A 15,927-nucleotide genomic window follows, 5' to 3' on the forward strand; every position below is an offset into this window, starting at 1 on the left:
GGACGAGGTCGTGGTAGGGGCAGAGTGTGACAGCTGAGGGTGTTGGCGATTCGAAGGGCTTCCAGGAGGGGTCCATGAGTGTGGCCGGTGGAGGTACAGATAGAACCGTAGGTGCTGACGGGGTCGGTGTGGGCGGTGTCGGTGCAAGAGTGGTCGGTGATGCTAGGGTTCCGGTTTTGGGTACGGGAGTCCTAGCGGGTGGAGCCCGTGGAGGAGGTGTTGACCTGTCGGGCTTGTTGACACAGCTGTTAGAGCTGTTACCGTGAGTTGTACCGGCTCAGCCGAAGGGAGGACTAGGTGCCCAACCCGGAGTTTAGTTTTAGCTTTTGGTTCTTTTTTTCGTTTATGTATTTTTGTTTGGAGTTGTAAACGATCATTGCATTTGAGGTATTAGTAAAAATGGAGTTCTTTGGGATTTTTGTTTTGTGGATCTCGTGGAAAAGGAAATCGCTCGAGGGTTCTATAAAAAGAAAGTTGTCATAAATAGAAATTTCTAAATATAGAAATTTTATGAATAGTTAGAACTTGTCTATTTTTGGAAAGGGTGTGTGTGAGCACCGAAGTGTTTGAGACGTTTTGGGGGGAGGCCTGGGGGTGGCCATGAGAGTGGTGATATTATAGGGGAGACTATGGTGTTGGTAGGACATTGCAACGTTGTACTCGGATCGCGGGGGTGGTCCCGGTTAGAGAAATGCTTATAGACGTTATGACCGTTTGCTATAGGGACGGGGGAGGGGGTCCTGAATAACTCATGAAGAGATGGGGGTTATCGGACGAGGGGTTCCCTAGATACCGATAGCTCGAAAGAATGCGATCCTGAGGGTGATATAAGAGATGAGGGTTCTCCTGAGGAGAAGGGGGTTATCCTGGTACCGAGATCCCGAGAGTGACGACCTGAGGGTGAGATGGTATTACTCGAATAAGGGAGATCTGAGAGTAAGATCGGTATGGCTTGAAGGTTGCGACCTAAGAGCAGGTGAGTTGGGGGAAAAAATGTCAAGGACGTGGAGATAAGCAGTATGACCGGATGCGGATTTAGGAGATTAATGGGGGTTTAAGCCTCGAATTTCCTGTTGCGATCGAGTGCGGATTTAGGAGATTTTTGGGAGTTCAATCTCGGATTTCCTGTTGTGATCGGATGCGGATCTTAGGGTTGATGGGGGTGAAATTTTGGGGTTTCTGTGTGGTGATCGGGAGGGTCAGGTTTATGCTGGTCGGGGGGGGGGGGGGACCAGAGTTGTGATGATTGGGAGAGTCTGGTTTGGGTTGACCGGTGGGGGGAAATTGTAACATCCGCGGTGTGGAATGTTTCCACAGTAACACGGAACGCCTTGGTTAGTGGTGTTCAGTCTGGTCAGAAGATGTGCCGCTCATGGTGACGGTTACACAGAGGTCCTTGGTGGATGGACGGTGTTGCGGGATTCGAGGACGAATCCTTGTTGGTGGGGGAAAGTTATAACATCCGCGAACCAAATAATGTGATATGGGGGTGGGTATCGATCGACACCAGGGGGAGTGTCGATTGACACCAATAAATTATGGTTTGACCAGATTGATTTAAACTATCGATTTGGTTTTGTTTTGGTTCAATTAGAGTCCCTAACCAACGTATTAAAAGGAGAGGGTCGATTTGATGGTTTAGAAAACTTGTTTTATTGCCGTTTGACAGAAAAAAGAAGAGAAAGGAGGACGCGCTTGAGAGTTGGTGATTTTTGGGGAAGATTGCTGGCTGTTCTTGAGAGATCTGAAGCTAGGAGTGAGTTGGAAGCTTGCTATGAGTGTGTAGGCGTCAGTTTGGGTCAGAAACTTCCTGCAAAAGAGGTGAGTGTATGATCGTGGCTGATCTAAGCATGAGATATCTTTTGTTTTGCTTGTTTTGTGTTGTTGTGGTTTTTTATTGTTTTGTATTGTTGTGGTGTTTTTTCTTGTTTGTTTTGGATGCTATAGGGTTCCTTTAGTTTCATGTGGCCTTTGGGCGAGTTTTGGGACGAATTGGAGGTGGTTAGAGTCGGAGATTCGATGATCGGCGTTGAGCAGAACGTGTCTGCGAAGTCACTATCGATCGACACCAGGTGGTTGTCGGTCGACACTAAGGAGCAGTATCGATCGACACTGTGGGGTAGTGTCGGTCGACACCAATAGCCTGTGTCGGTCGACACCTCCCTTCCAGCGAGCAGATGATACTTGTTTCCTTGGTTTGTGTGATTGTTGGTTGATAGCTTAACATTGGAATCTCAATTGCTTTTGCGTATAGCCCAGTAGATGGAAGGATTACCTCACTATGTATTTGTGATATACTTACGCATCTCAATTGTTGTTTTTGGTGTGCAGATATGTAGCGTGGAATCATGGCGATGAGGAGGAGGATGATCTAGGGTCTCGGTTATGGTGTTATGGTTATGATATTGAGGTTGGAACCTTGGATAGAGTTATGCTAGGTTGTTAGATATAACAACTAGGAATATTATTGTATTGATGATATGTTGTTTTTGTATTATTGGTATGTTTCCGCTATGCATATTGGTTGTTGTTGGTTTAATGATGAATTGTGGTTTGGTTAGGTTTAATTAAGTAGTATGGAATGCTTACTTATATTGATATTATTATTAATAAAAAAAGGGTCGGATTGTTTCAAAAACAACCACAAACAAACATAAAACAAGCAAAACAACGAAATCTTATCCTTAGATCAGCCATGGTCATGCACTCACCTTTCTAGCAGAAGATTCTGACCAACAATTGATGAAAGCACACCCCTATCAAGCTTCTAACACCTCCCCAATTTCAGATCTCCATCCATAGAGACAAATCTCACCAAGAATAGATAGAAATCTCAAGAACACTCAAATGAACTTCTTCTTCTCTCTATTTTCTCTCTGGAACGACAAACAACACTAATCCTCATGACCTAGGTCGCCTTTCCGCTTAAATAACATGGTTTTAAGGTTTCACTGAAACCAAATCAACGATTTAAAGCAACCGGTCGAACCAGAAATTGGTGGTGTTGATCAACACTCACCTTCGTGTCGATCGACACTCCCTCTCAAAATCTCACAATTTAGTTTGCGAATGTTACAAATACAATGGAATAAAGATAGAATATGCTTCTTTTTTTTCAAATTATCTTCCAGCATGTTTTTATTTACATGATGGGCCGCATGGCCCACCTATGTCTGAATTTTTAATTCATTGCGTAATAATGAGCTAGCTTCTCTTCTTTACTATACGCCCTGTTGTGGGGATGCATTTTTATATGATTTTTTCAGTGAATCTGTTTGAAAATAACGATTAGGATGTTCACAGCAACAACAGTCACGATCGAAAAATAAGATCTGAAAACAATATAACCGAGTCATTTTGATCCATGTGTTTATCTGTTTCTGAGTGGGGTAAAATTATGTTTCTACCCTTTTTAAAATAGATTAAATTTATCCTCACTCTAATGGCATATCATTGTAATTCTTTACAAAATCAAAGTTAGTTTTATAAATATATTTTCAATTAATAGTAGGGAGTATAATCGTAAATTTGAAAAAAATAATCCCATATAACAAAAACTGTGATTTTGTAGACTTTGGCGTTTTGAAACAAAAATCATTAAATCAAACATATCATTGCGTTCCCTCATAGTCAGTAGTAATGATATGTTTGATTTAATGCTTTTTGTTTCGAAACGCCAAAGTCTACAAAATCACAGTTTTTATGGTTTGTACTGAAAGGATCACTAGAAATTATAAACAGAAACGAAGCTACAGGGACGAGAACTCAAACAAACTAATTTAAGAGTTAAAAATCTGGAAGAAGAAAAAAAAATAAAAAGAAGAAGAAAAACCCTACAAAACTAAAGAGAGGAAGATAAAAGGAATCGAATTTTTAGGGTAAAAAGTGGTTTGGTTTGGGGAATTCCATTGATGGTGATGATGAAGAAGTTGGTGATGACGATGAAGATGATGATGATGATGGACCTGCGTGATTTGTTGAAGATGAAGAGAGAAGATACTTTTGTTTCTGGCCATTGTAAATGACGTAGGACCATTTTATTTATACTCTTAATTTTTGTAATTAACGTCGTAATCATCGATCTACCGTATGGTTCCAAATTTGCATCCCATCAAATTAAATACGTGCGAGGAAACAAAATCATAACAATAATGATGTCCTCGTTCATTTAATTAAGTTGTCTAATAATTCAGTAGTGAAACATGAACACCTGGACTTGGCAGTAGCCGAACCGGAGCCAAAATTTAGAGGGATCAAAATAATTTGATTTTGAATAGAGTAAAAAATGCAAAATTTTAAGAGTCAAAAAAAAATTATATATAGTGAACGAGTCGAGAGTCGGTTTACTATGTCCCAAAGGGCTTTAAAGACTTGTTACCGATTCTACAAATTACCACATGATCTTTTAATGTGTTTTGTCCTCACTTACACAGTTCTTACAATCACTTCCCGAAATATCACATATTCTGAAACTACAACAGCATAAGCACACTTAAATGTAGAGTTATCTTAGGATCTTTGACCGAAAAGATACATGTACTTTCGTGACATAGGTGACCAAATCAATTCTTTTAAACATCTCTGCAAGCTTGGGTGTTACAATTCACATCCACTAGCAGATCACAACGTCCTCGATGCACATCAAGACCGTCACCCCCGATGGTGTGAGCCCTCTCGACTCCACACTCCTCTGGGTTTGGCTCTAATACCACTTATAACGCCACGACCACTACCTCTTAGTAGACCCCATATCCACTCCTGGTCTATGGGTCCACCTCTCTTAGTGGGCCTTACATCCTCTTGCTGGGCCCATGAGCCCAACCATAACCGACTATCTGTTTGCTACGTCTGGGAAGCTTTAAAGACTTGTTACCGACCCTAAAAACCACCACATTATTTTTCCTCTGTTTTGTCATCACTCGCACAGTTCTGCCAATCACTTAAATATAAGCATTCTTAACTGTAAAGTTCTCTTAGGATTTTTGACTGAAAAGATAAGTGCATTTTGGTGACATAGATGACTAAATTAATTATTTTAAACCTCTTCAAGTTTGGGTGATAGGTTCAGATGAAAACAAAAAAAATACGAGAGATTCAAATTCTAATAAACATTTAAAAAAAAAAACTTATTAGCAAACATGCTATTACATCCAGTCAGAAGTCTTACTCTTTCATAATATATTAATGGAATATGATTGATATTTTTAATTTTTTAATCCATATTTTCCCCATAAACTTTGATTTTTATGTGTTAATGTGTTATTGTTGAACTGCGATAACACATCTTAGGGTCTTTAATTATTACAAACACTCTTTGCTCTACATTTACTAAGTCTTACATATTCAATTTTCATATATTGGGTTCATGTGACAAGAAAACAATACCATAGACTTATTTATTTAAAACTAAACATGGATTTTTAATTTTTAAAAATTAAACGTGTCAATTATATAAAAAAAAATTCATACATTTTTACTATTGTTAAGTATAAATCATGTTAGATTATTTTTGTTATTATTATTGAATCGACAAGACTCGATCAATAGTCAATTCCTATTACGCGGGGTAACGCGACTTAGCAGAGTCGAACTCCGTTGGGATTGGTCGTAGAGGTGGTGGTGTAACCACTTGATCTATTATTTTAATTATATTTAGTTAATATTAAATTAAATTTAATCCATCTTGGGATATGTAAATTGAAAATTTCATAATATGAAACAATATGTGTAAATGATATAATATTTTTTTAAAATTGTATTGAACATATATATGTAATTGTCAATCATATTCAGTTGCCTACATATTATTAGAAGCAACAACATACAAGTTGATCTCCAAAAGGTACACACAAAGCAGCATGAGAAGGTGGTTTCACTCCACATCTTTTGTAACAATCTTCTCTCCTATGACATGGTCCTTTAAACGTACAATCACTTGAATCGTCCATAATTCCTGTAAAATTAATCAAATTAGAAATATAATAATTATGTATAATTATCATAAGATTTTTTAATAATTCTTTTATAAAATTATGATAGTCATATGTATATACTGTAGAATATGCACATTTTTAGTATATGAAAACAAAAACTTACGAATAGATTGAACGTTAACAATGAGAGAAATGATCAAGAGAAAAGCAACAAAATGAGACTTTGAAGATGCCATCTTTCTTACAAAAAACCACAATAAACTACTATGAAATATTATGTAAAACCACTTAGACTTAATGAATTAAAAGAGAATTGACTGTTCTTTTATAGCTGAATATGTAAATAATACCATATAAAATTTTACATCAAATTTATTCTATACCATAAAATTTTATGACTTAAGATTTTTTTTACCTTAGAGGTATTGAACATATCATTTTAAAAGATTTTAGAATATTTTTAAAATCATCTGTTATTCAATTGATGATTTTTAAAAATCTCTAAAAACTCTAAAAAAAATAATCAAATATTCTAAAAACTCATTCAAATCTTTCAAAATTTTAAATTTTAAATTCCTACCAAATCCTCTTAGTAACATTGATTGTTTCAACAAAATCTTTGGTCATATAAAGGCTTACAATTTTTTTAATATTTATTTTAATTTACTTAATTTTATAAGTGGTTTTAAAATTTGGTTTGACTTAAATTTTTGTGTGAATCTTTTGGAAGCCAAGTACTTGTATGTTGTTATCTCTAAAAATATGCAACTGAATATGATTGACAATATATGTTTCATATGGTTTAAATAAATTATTACATCATATATGTATATATATATATATATATTGTTCAATATTATTATTTTCAACTTACATGTCCCAGATTAAATAAAACAAAAATAACTAAAACAAAACAAAAGCAGAAGATATAAAAATGAGTTATATTAAAAAGTAGGTGCAGAATTATATGGAATATTTATATAATATTCTATAGGCAGTATAAACTTTTTTAAAAAGCTATTAAACGACAATGCACAATATAAAACAACTACTCTTCAATTCATACATTAATTTTTACTTTAAATTTACGTTTAATTTTAAATAAGCAAGCCTATGACATTTTGTTGCTTGTCATGCAAACCTAATGTATGAAAAATAATTATAAGATAAATAAATATTTGAATCCAGTGTTCCAGAAGTAGTTACTATTATAACTTTATAAAATTTTATAAATTTAAATATTTAATAGGGGAAATTTTTGAAGATGGATAGATGAAAGAAATATTTTTGAACAAAATACACCAAAACAAATATTTCTTAAACAGTTCTAAAAAAATGATTTAATATTTTATTACCTTACTTTAAAATTTTTAGAATAGTATTTTAATTAATTTTCTATACATTATTTAGGATTGAGGACTAGATACGCTGAATTTTTGGGAGTCTTTAAAATTGGCAGTATTAACAAGTAATAAAACCTCAAAAGTGTCATTTTTGCCTTAAATTCCCTAGTTGTGTCTTGGCATCATATAATAATTCATATGCAGTAATGGTTACATTTATAATGTCTTATCTTACTCTAACTACCCTTACGATTTCTTTTTTTTTTTTTTCGTCTGAAGAATTTTCATTATAAAATACGATTGTGAACTACAAGGGTGGGATGCATTTTTGAATACTAAGCTGGAGAAAAAAGGAGATATCCCCAGAAACTAAAGCCCAAAAGAGGGAAACTACACCCAAACAAGGGAAACTTAAACAGAAAAGCAAGCTACGGAACCTGAGGAGCCACTAATGGTAGAGTCCCAAAAAAGCCCAAACAAGAGAAATATGGAGAAGGGTTGTTGAAGTAGAACGAATCGCGGAACCTGACAGAGAATTTGACAAAGGAAGATGAACGCACTAGCTCAAGGAAGACGACCAAACCAACCTTCTAGCAAAACCGGAGGAAACCCAAACAAGTGGGTAAATTGAACCATCCACAATTGCAATAAGAGGAACCCGATTGAATACTCAGCCATGGAAGGGCAAACAGAGACTAACCACAAGCAAAAGCCAACACAGATTACCGAAGCAGAACAAGTCAACCAGGCTAACAACCAAATCAGAGAAGAGAGGCCACAAAAGAGCTGATACCGGATTGCACAAAAAGGCCAACCCGTAGATTAAGGATCTCTAAATCCAAAAATCTAGCCTAAACCAACGATTAGACTGTCCTAAATAGTGAAAACCTAAGCGATCAAACAAACTAAAAACCAAAGCCAAGTCACTCAACACAACCAAAGGAGGAGGAACCCAAAAACAATGAGGCCGTTGTCACAAAACCAAAGAGACCTTCAAAGCGAATTCAGGGATACAAGAAGCTGACTAAAAACAAGCCTCAGACGAGACAGTTCCACCGCAAAGCATACAAAATCCAAGAAAAAGTTCTTCATAATCACCTTTAAAGCAACCGGAGCATGCGACAAGTCACTACTGACTCACAATCAAACGAGAACAGAGCCGATGAGCTAGAATGTCGAGGCAATAGAACCAGATCGGGAACCTGAAACCTCCCAGACCAGATCAGAGGGACGAGAGGGAGCCACCGGGGAATAGATCCACTTTCGAACATCACCAATCGGCCACCAGTCCTCCGAGATAGTCACCACGCCGGAAAGAACTATCACCATCGAGAGGAAGGGACAAAGGGTGGAGACGACTTAACTTAGGATTGACAAATCTAGGAAAACAAACACGGACAACCTAAAACGAGAAGAAACTGGAACCGACGATGGTGCTGTGGAAGCCACCCATCGCCGGCTATCAGAGAAAAATTCTTAGGTGACGGCTAGGGCGAACGCTTCTTCGAGAGGTAATGGTTTTACTATATCATTGATGTACTACCCTTACGATTCCATTTCATGCTGTTTTATTGTCTTTGTTTTTTGTCTTTCTTTATACATTCATGAATTTGAAAAAAACAAGAAAAATCCCATAAAACAAAAAACTGTGATTTTGTAAGACTTTGGCGTTTCAAAACAAAAGCATTAAATTAAAATCTATCATTGCGTTCCCTCATATATAATATACCATTTCCATTTTATTTTTCTGACGAGATCAAATCAAAATGAAGCATATGGTTCCAAATTTTGCATCCCATCAAATTAAAACGTCGTAAGGAAACAAAATCATAATCAATAATGATGTCTCTTCGTTCATTCAATTTCTTCATTTATTTTTGATAATTCAATTGGGAAACATGGACACTAGGAATTTGGTATGTGTATATATATGTTTATTTAAATGTTTATAGAAACGCGAAAATGGCGAAAATCTCCTATATAATAAAACGGAAATACACAACATTGTTTTGTAAACTATATAATTTTAATAAATTGGTTACAAATAGGTTATAGATTAAGTTTTATATTGTTTGTGTAGTTTGGATTTATTGTTTACAAAAATCTTAAAGAGAATATTCTAAAGAATCATTTGATATCATCTAACTTACCATATTAATTTCCTTTATTAAATTATTCATCAAATAAAATCATTTGATATCTAACTTAACATATTAATTTGTTAATTATTATTACAATTCACCTCTCATTTATATATATGAGTCTATTTTGTGAAACAAATAATATGATATCATCTAACTTACCATATTATTTTCCTTTATTAAATTATTCATCAAATAAAATCATTTGATATCTAACTTAACATATTAATTTGTTAATTATTATTACACTTCACCTCTCATTTATATATATGAGTTTATTTTGTGAAACAAATAAATTATCATATTATTTATTGTAATTAAAAAATATTTTTATTTCCGGATATACCATAAGTTGAATTTTTAAGAACAAATATAAATAATTCAATCTATAAAATATTCAATTTTTATTAAGATTATTCTTTAAAAATAATATCTATTGAATTAAAAATTTTACTGAGTAACGGGTCAAAATTTGAATATTTAAATTCAATTTCATACTTTTTTGTTGAATTTTATAATTTTATATAATATTATAAACTTTAAATAATTTATTTTGAAATATTTTTAAAATATTGAAACTCGATATTAAAGTTAGAAACTATAAACACTCTAAATTGGTTTGTTATAGCAACATCAATAATATGTCACTATAATATGAAAGAATTTCAAAAAACCAAGTATATTAAAACAAAAAATATAACAATATATTAAATTACTCATAATATAAGAATTCGCTTTTTAAAAACCAAATTCACAAAATTATGTCTTATAATGACATTCAAGTCATGAGATAGAATATACATTGTTAAAATAACTTCACGTACATAAACTAATACAACATATTAAAATTTTATTTTAAAATAGACAATATACAAAATTTTGTATAAAATAAAATTTAACCAGTGTTATAGCACGACACTTATCTAGAATCATTAACAATATAAAACTTACAAAATAAGTGTCTTTTTCAAGTCATCATATTTAACATATGATTTTATTGCATAATATTTTATCCAAAAAAACTTTTAAAAACAATCATATAAATTATATTTTATAAAAAAATTACAATGTAAATAAAATAAATTTCAATCCGTGCTCTAGCACAGTCTTAATCTAGTGTTTATTGTTAGGACCATGTCGCAAACCTGCGGTACGTACAGTCAGTGGCCGATCCAGAACCAAAACTTATATGGGGCACAAATCATTTATTATTAATAATATTAAATATATAAAATAAATATTAAATATAATAATTTAAATTTTAATTTTATTTTGTTTTTAAATATATTTAAATTGCATAGTAAATATATTTAGAATGAAATTATATCTAAAGATATATTATTTATACATATTTAAACTCTTTATATTTTTGTGAAATAGTTTAAACTCTTTGTATATAAGATAAATTACAAAAAGCGATAGTATGTTATACTAATTTACTAATTTTGTAATATTTTAACAAATATACAGTAGTAAAAGAAGGATAGTTGTTGAGAAAAAAGTAGAAAAATAAAATTTAATTGATTTTTAAAAAATAATAGGAAAACATTCGGTACTAAATAGGACAACATTGATCGTACGTTGGAAAGAAACACACAAAAAAAGCAACCAATAAGTTCAAAGAGTAGTTTCCAACTTGTTACCTAAGAAACTACATGGGGCACTTAACTACCAAATAAGCTATGAGAGATAATTAAACAACCGTAAATCAGAAATATTTTATTATTAGCATGGGGCACTTGCCCCACCCCATATGTACGTAGATCCGCCCCTGCGTACAGTGATAGAAACTTTTATCTTCATTTGCCGTCGACAATACTCTAAATACTAACTTTCCTACAAAAACAACCATTCTACTATTGAGACACTGTAGAAGCAACAAGACAAATCATGCTCTGCCCCCACAACGATGACCATCCTCCAAAAACTTTATATAATACTCATCAAACAATGAAATATTTTAAGTAAAATGTGGTCCTTATAACTCAATTTCAACTGTGATTGTGTGTGACTCATCGGTCTTAACTATGAGAAGGACTCTCTGATACACATATATCCCTTTCTAGGTCCTCCAAGTGGGATTCTTTTTAATTTTTGAATTTTAAGGAGAGGTTCTATCACTATCGCTTTCAAATCTTCTTGATGTTTCCATTATCTGAAGTCGATAGATTTGATTGATCCTCAAAAACCCTAAATAATATTTAACATAGTGCCCTCCTTACTTACATAGTTACCGACTTACGTACTCTTAAGATTATGGTAAATGTATCTGCTCTGGTGCATATTTATATGGTGTTACAGTTACTAGATGAGAATTATGTCTATAATATCATCATTTATAATATGATAATTTCAGATAAAACCAAACAAATATGATGGGTTCAGATTCTAATAAAATACGATAACAAAAATATTGAAAACAATTAATAAAACTGATTTTAAAATCAGTCAGAAATCTTACCTTTTAAATGTATTAATTGAATATGATCCCCTAATTTTACTTCTGGTGTTCTCTATTATTTATTTTCAGAAACATATTTTTTATATATTGAATTGTGACAGAAAATTTACAGCTCTACATTTATTAAGTCTTATTCATATTTGATTTTCATATATTGGGTTGGTATGCAAACAAAAAATATCATAAAATTGTTTATTTGAAACTAAACATGAAATTACAAAAAAAAATGTATAAGTTGTAAAACACATATATTTCGTACTTTTCACCTATTGTTTAGTATAACTCATGTTAGATCTCCTGTTCTTTTAATTTTAGTTAGTTCTGATTGTATTATCTTTAATCTATATTAAGACATGTAAATTTGAAAATATAATAATATGAAACAATATATGTAGAGATGATATAATATCTTATTTAAACCTTATTGAACTTTGTCAATCATATTCAGTTTCATATTAATAAAGACAACAACATACACGTTCCAGATTGTTTCCTGAAGGTACACACAAAGCACCATGAGAAGGTGCTTTTAGTCCACATCTTTGGAAACAATCTTCCCTCTTGTGACATGGTCCTTTGTATTTACAATCTTCTGAATCATTCATAATCCCTGTAAAATTAATCAAATTAGAAATATAATAATTACATATAATTGTCATAAGATTTATAATAATTGCATTAATTATAAAATGATGATAATTATATGTATACTGAAAAAATATGCACATCATTAAGATACAAAAACAAAAACTTACGAATAGATTGAACATTAACAATGAGAGAAATGATCAAGAAAAGAGCAACGAAATGAGACTTTGAAGGCATCATCTTTCTATAAACAAGTCTACAATAGAATTACTTCTTTTTTTTGTTCAATAGAATTACTATATGAAATATTTTGTAAAACCACTTAGTGGATAAGTAAAAAGAGAGTTGATTGTCCTTTTATAGATGAATTTTCAAACGTTAGTAATAATACCATATAAATTTTGTTTGACTTAAGATTTTGTTGACCTTAGTTACATTGATTTTTTCAACAAAAATCGTAAAAAAATCTTAATTACATTGATTTTGTTTGACTAAAAATATTTTGTGAACCTTTGAAGTCACGTACTTGTATGTTTTGTCTCTAAAAATATCCCAACTGAATATGATTGACAATATATGTTTTTATACGGTTTAAGTAAAATATTAAATGATATATATATATATTAAAACGTTCTGACCGTCACGTTTTAGTGGGTTTAATGTCCAATTCCAGTTCATAGGTCCGTCTTTTAATGTGTCCCACGTCCTCTCATCAGACTAATGAGTCCATCCATATCCGACGACCTGTTTGCTACGTCCGAGAGGTTTTAAAGACTTGTTTACCATCCATACAAATCACCACATGATTTTTCCTTGTGTTTTGTCCTCACTCGCACAATTTTGACAATCACTTTCTGAAAGGTCACCCATCCTGAAACTACTTCAGCTCAATCACACTTAACTATCGAGTTTTCTTAGGACCCTTGATCGAAAAGATAAGTGCATTTTGATGATATAGGTGGCCGAATTAATTCTTTTAAGCCCCTCCGCAAGTCTTTGAAACCGGGGTGTCACAAAAATATTGCATCATAATATCATTTTCAATTTACTTGCCTCAACTTGGATTAAATAAAATCATAACTGATTAAAATCAAAACAATAGAAGATCTAGCATGAGTTGTATTAAACAATAGGTGCAAAATTGTATGAAATATTTATTTAATAATAATATATTGTATAGACAATGCGCAATATAAAATATTTATTTTCTAATTTAGACGTTTAATTTTTTATTATAAATTTTATTTTTAGTTGTGAGTAAACAAGCCTATGACATTTTGTTGCTTGTCATTCGAACCTAATGTATTAAAATTGATTATAAATAAATATAAGATAATCCTTTTAATGGCTGTATGAATTTATTGTCTAAAACATTAAAACTAAAATTCATTCCCCCTGTTATTAATTCGGAAGTACATTTGGTAAAGTAACCTTTCATTTGCATGATTTACATAGTCAAACCCTTGCCATTAAATAAATATTAAAATTTGAAATTATTATTTGTAATATCCAAATACATACATAGAATAATTCTAAAAGAAATTAGTATACATAATTTAAATATTCTAGATACTTTTAACTTATTAAAAAAAATTTGTTGCAGATCATGTTATGGAGCTTGTTAGAGTTTACATAAATATGAGTATACAGTTTTTTACGGATTAGTCTACAAAAATACACAAAATAATTTAGTTTTATTTCAAATGAGTTAACGAGAGGTTTTATACCAATCTTCACAAAAAAAACACAAAATATCTTAGTTTTATTTCAAATACAACTCATCTATAGAATCTAAATATTAAAAAAAAAACACAAAAAAAACATATGTTTTCTTAATAATTATTTTTAAAAATTGTTTCACGATATTAATTAAAATCTAGTTTCTTTTATTGCTACAACTTTATTCCCAGAAACTTACTTCCAGATCTAGCACAATAGTTACATTGCCATTAGAGAAATCATGTAAAAAGCTTATGACAAACAAATCAGAGACGAAGTTGACAAATTGTCTCAAGTTTGCGGATCAAAGGTAGCCGGAATTTCATACCTTTATGATGGGTTGAGAAGTTTGCTACGTGGACGCCTCAGCTTTGCACAAGTTTGTTTCATGCTAATTAATGTCCATGAGTCTCCTCCGACCATTCAAATAAAAAAAACAGTTTCGATAATCAACTTGGCTAAACTCACTGTAGATCGGTTGTTAAATCATGTTTGATTCTTTGTATTAAGCATATAATTTAAGTAGTCATCATGCCACATTGATTTTATAAGGTATTTGATTTAGGGAAATTACGAGTATCTATCTAATATGAATGTTTTTCTTACTTTGAAAGAAAATGTTTAAAACTAAATGTTTATAAACATTCTATGTTATAGCTGAAAATGTTTAAACTCGTATATATACATCAAATTTCTTAAGTTTTCTTTTATTTTAAATGGGGTAATATTTAAAAAATCCGTGTGAAAGTTTCCAAACACTTAATGGATGATAAAAAGGTTATATAGCAATAATAATAAAAAAATCAATGTGTTAGATAAATAACGTTCGGTCGTTCAAGTTATCTTGGTTCAATCTATATTATTATTTTTAAGTACATTTTGTATTATGACATTGAAGTTTTGATTATTTAATTTGTTTTATTTACAACATTAACTCCTGATTATTTTCCTAAAATAACAATTTCTGAAAACTCATTTAATGGAACTATTTAAATCGACCTAATTTGATACATTTATTGCCATAAATAGCTTGACAACATCTATACATTTCGATTTTTTCAAAAACAATTATACCCATTAATTTTTTAATCCCATAAAAATCTCTAAACCTATTTTAATAGATCTTTAGAGACAGTATGATCTCTTAAATTTAAATGACACAGCCGAGTTTGAGTAACAAATGATTACAATCGCAATAATTATTATAACGTTAATAAAGTTCATAAAAACGAGAACCCAACTTTAGAGACTCAATAATCGGGTATATTCAACTTTAGCATCAAGAAAAATATTTAATATAATATATACCGTGTTAAGAAACTGAATATTATTCTGCGATAATGTTATCAACTCAAATAAGAAAACACTAAAATCTCTCTTTTATTACTACGGATCGTAAACTCCTTGCTCATCAATCACTTTCCATGTATAAATATCAACTTCACAAACAAAACACAACACACAACAAAAACCACTAATATGACGGTTTTGAAACATGGGTTAAACCACTTATATGACGGTTTGTTGTTATATAGCGGGACATGTTATTAACAAGACAGTTTGAATTAACATTAGTATAAATATAAAATATTATTAATTCAATTTTGAAAGACGGGTTAAATCTTTCTTTAATTATTTGGTCAATACCACTAATATAAGAATATTAGACATATTAAATCAGGGTAATTTAATTAAAATTTTGTAAAACAATTAAATCATTGGTAAAATTGTGACTTCATCCA

At 31.6% G+C, this 15,927-nt stretch overlaps 2 protein-coding genes across 2 annotated transcripts; both read right to left on the reverse strand.

The window, feature by feature from the left end:
• Positions 1 to 5,722: 5,722 nt before the first annotated feature.
• Positions 5,723 to 6,226, reverse strand: LOC109127483 (putative defensin-like protein 270). Its single transcript, XM_019232304.2, has 2 exons — positions 6,097 to 6,226; positions 5,723 to 5,953 (listed from the first exon to the last, which is right to left on the reverse strand). The coding sequence occupies exons 1-2, from the start codon at positions 6,167 to 6,169 to the stop codon at positions 5,808 to 5,810; spliced, it is 219 nt and encodes a 72-aa protein (XP_019087849.1). The 5' UTR covers positions 6,170 to 6,226; the 3' UTR covers positions 5,723 to 5,807.
• A 6,042-nt stretch (positions 6,227 to 12,268) lies between these two features.
• On the reverse strand, positions 12,269 to 12,791 carry LOC109127481 (putative defensin-like protein 270). The gene is made up of 2 exons (XM_019232302.2): positions 12,634 to 12,791; positions 12,269 to 12,488 (listed from the first exon to the last, which is right to left on the reverse strand). Exons 1-2 carry the CDS (start codon positions 12,704 to 12,706, stop codon positions 12,334 to 12,336), a joined length of 228 nt encoding a protein of 75 aa, XP_019087847.1. The 5' UTR covers positions 12,707 to 12,791; the 3' UTR covers positions 12,269 to 12,333.
• Between the last annotated feature and the right edge of the window lie 3,136 nt (positions 12,792 to 15,927).

Source organism: Camelina sativa, chromosome 11 (assembly GCF_030686135.1).
Source record: "Camelina sativa cultivar CO46 ecotype springtype chromosome 11, ASM3068613v1".
NCBI lineage: Eukaryota > Viridiplantae > Streptophyta > Magnoliopsida > Brassicales > Brassicaceae > Camelina > Camelina sativa.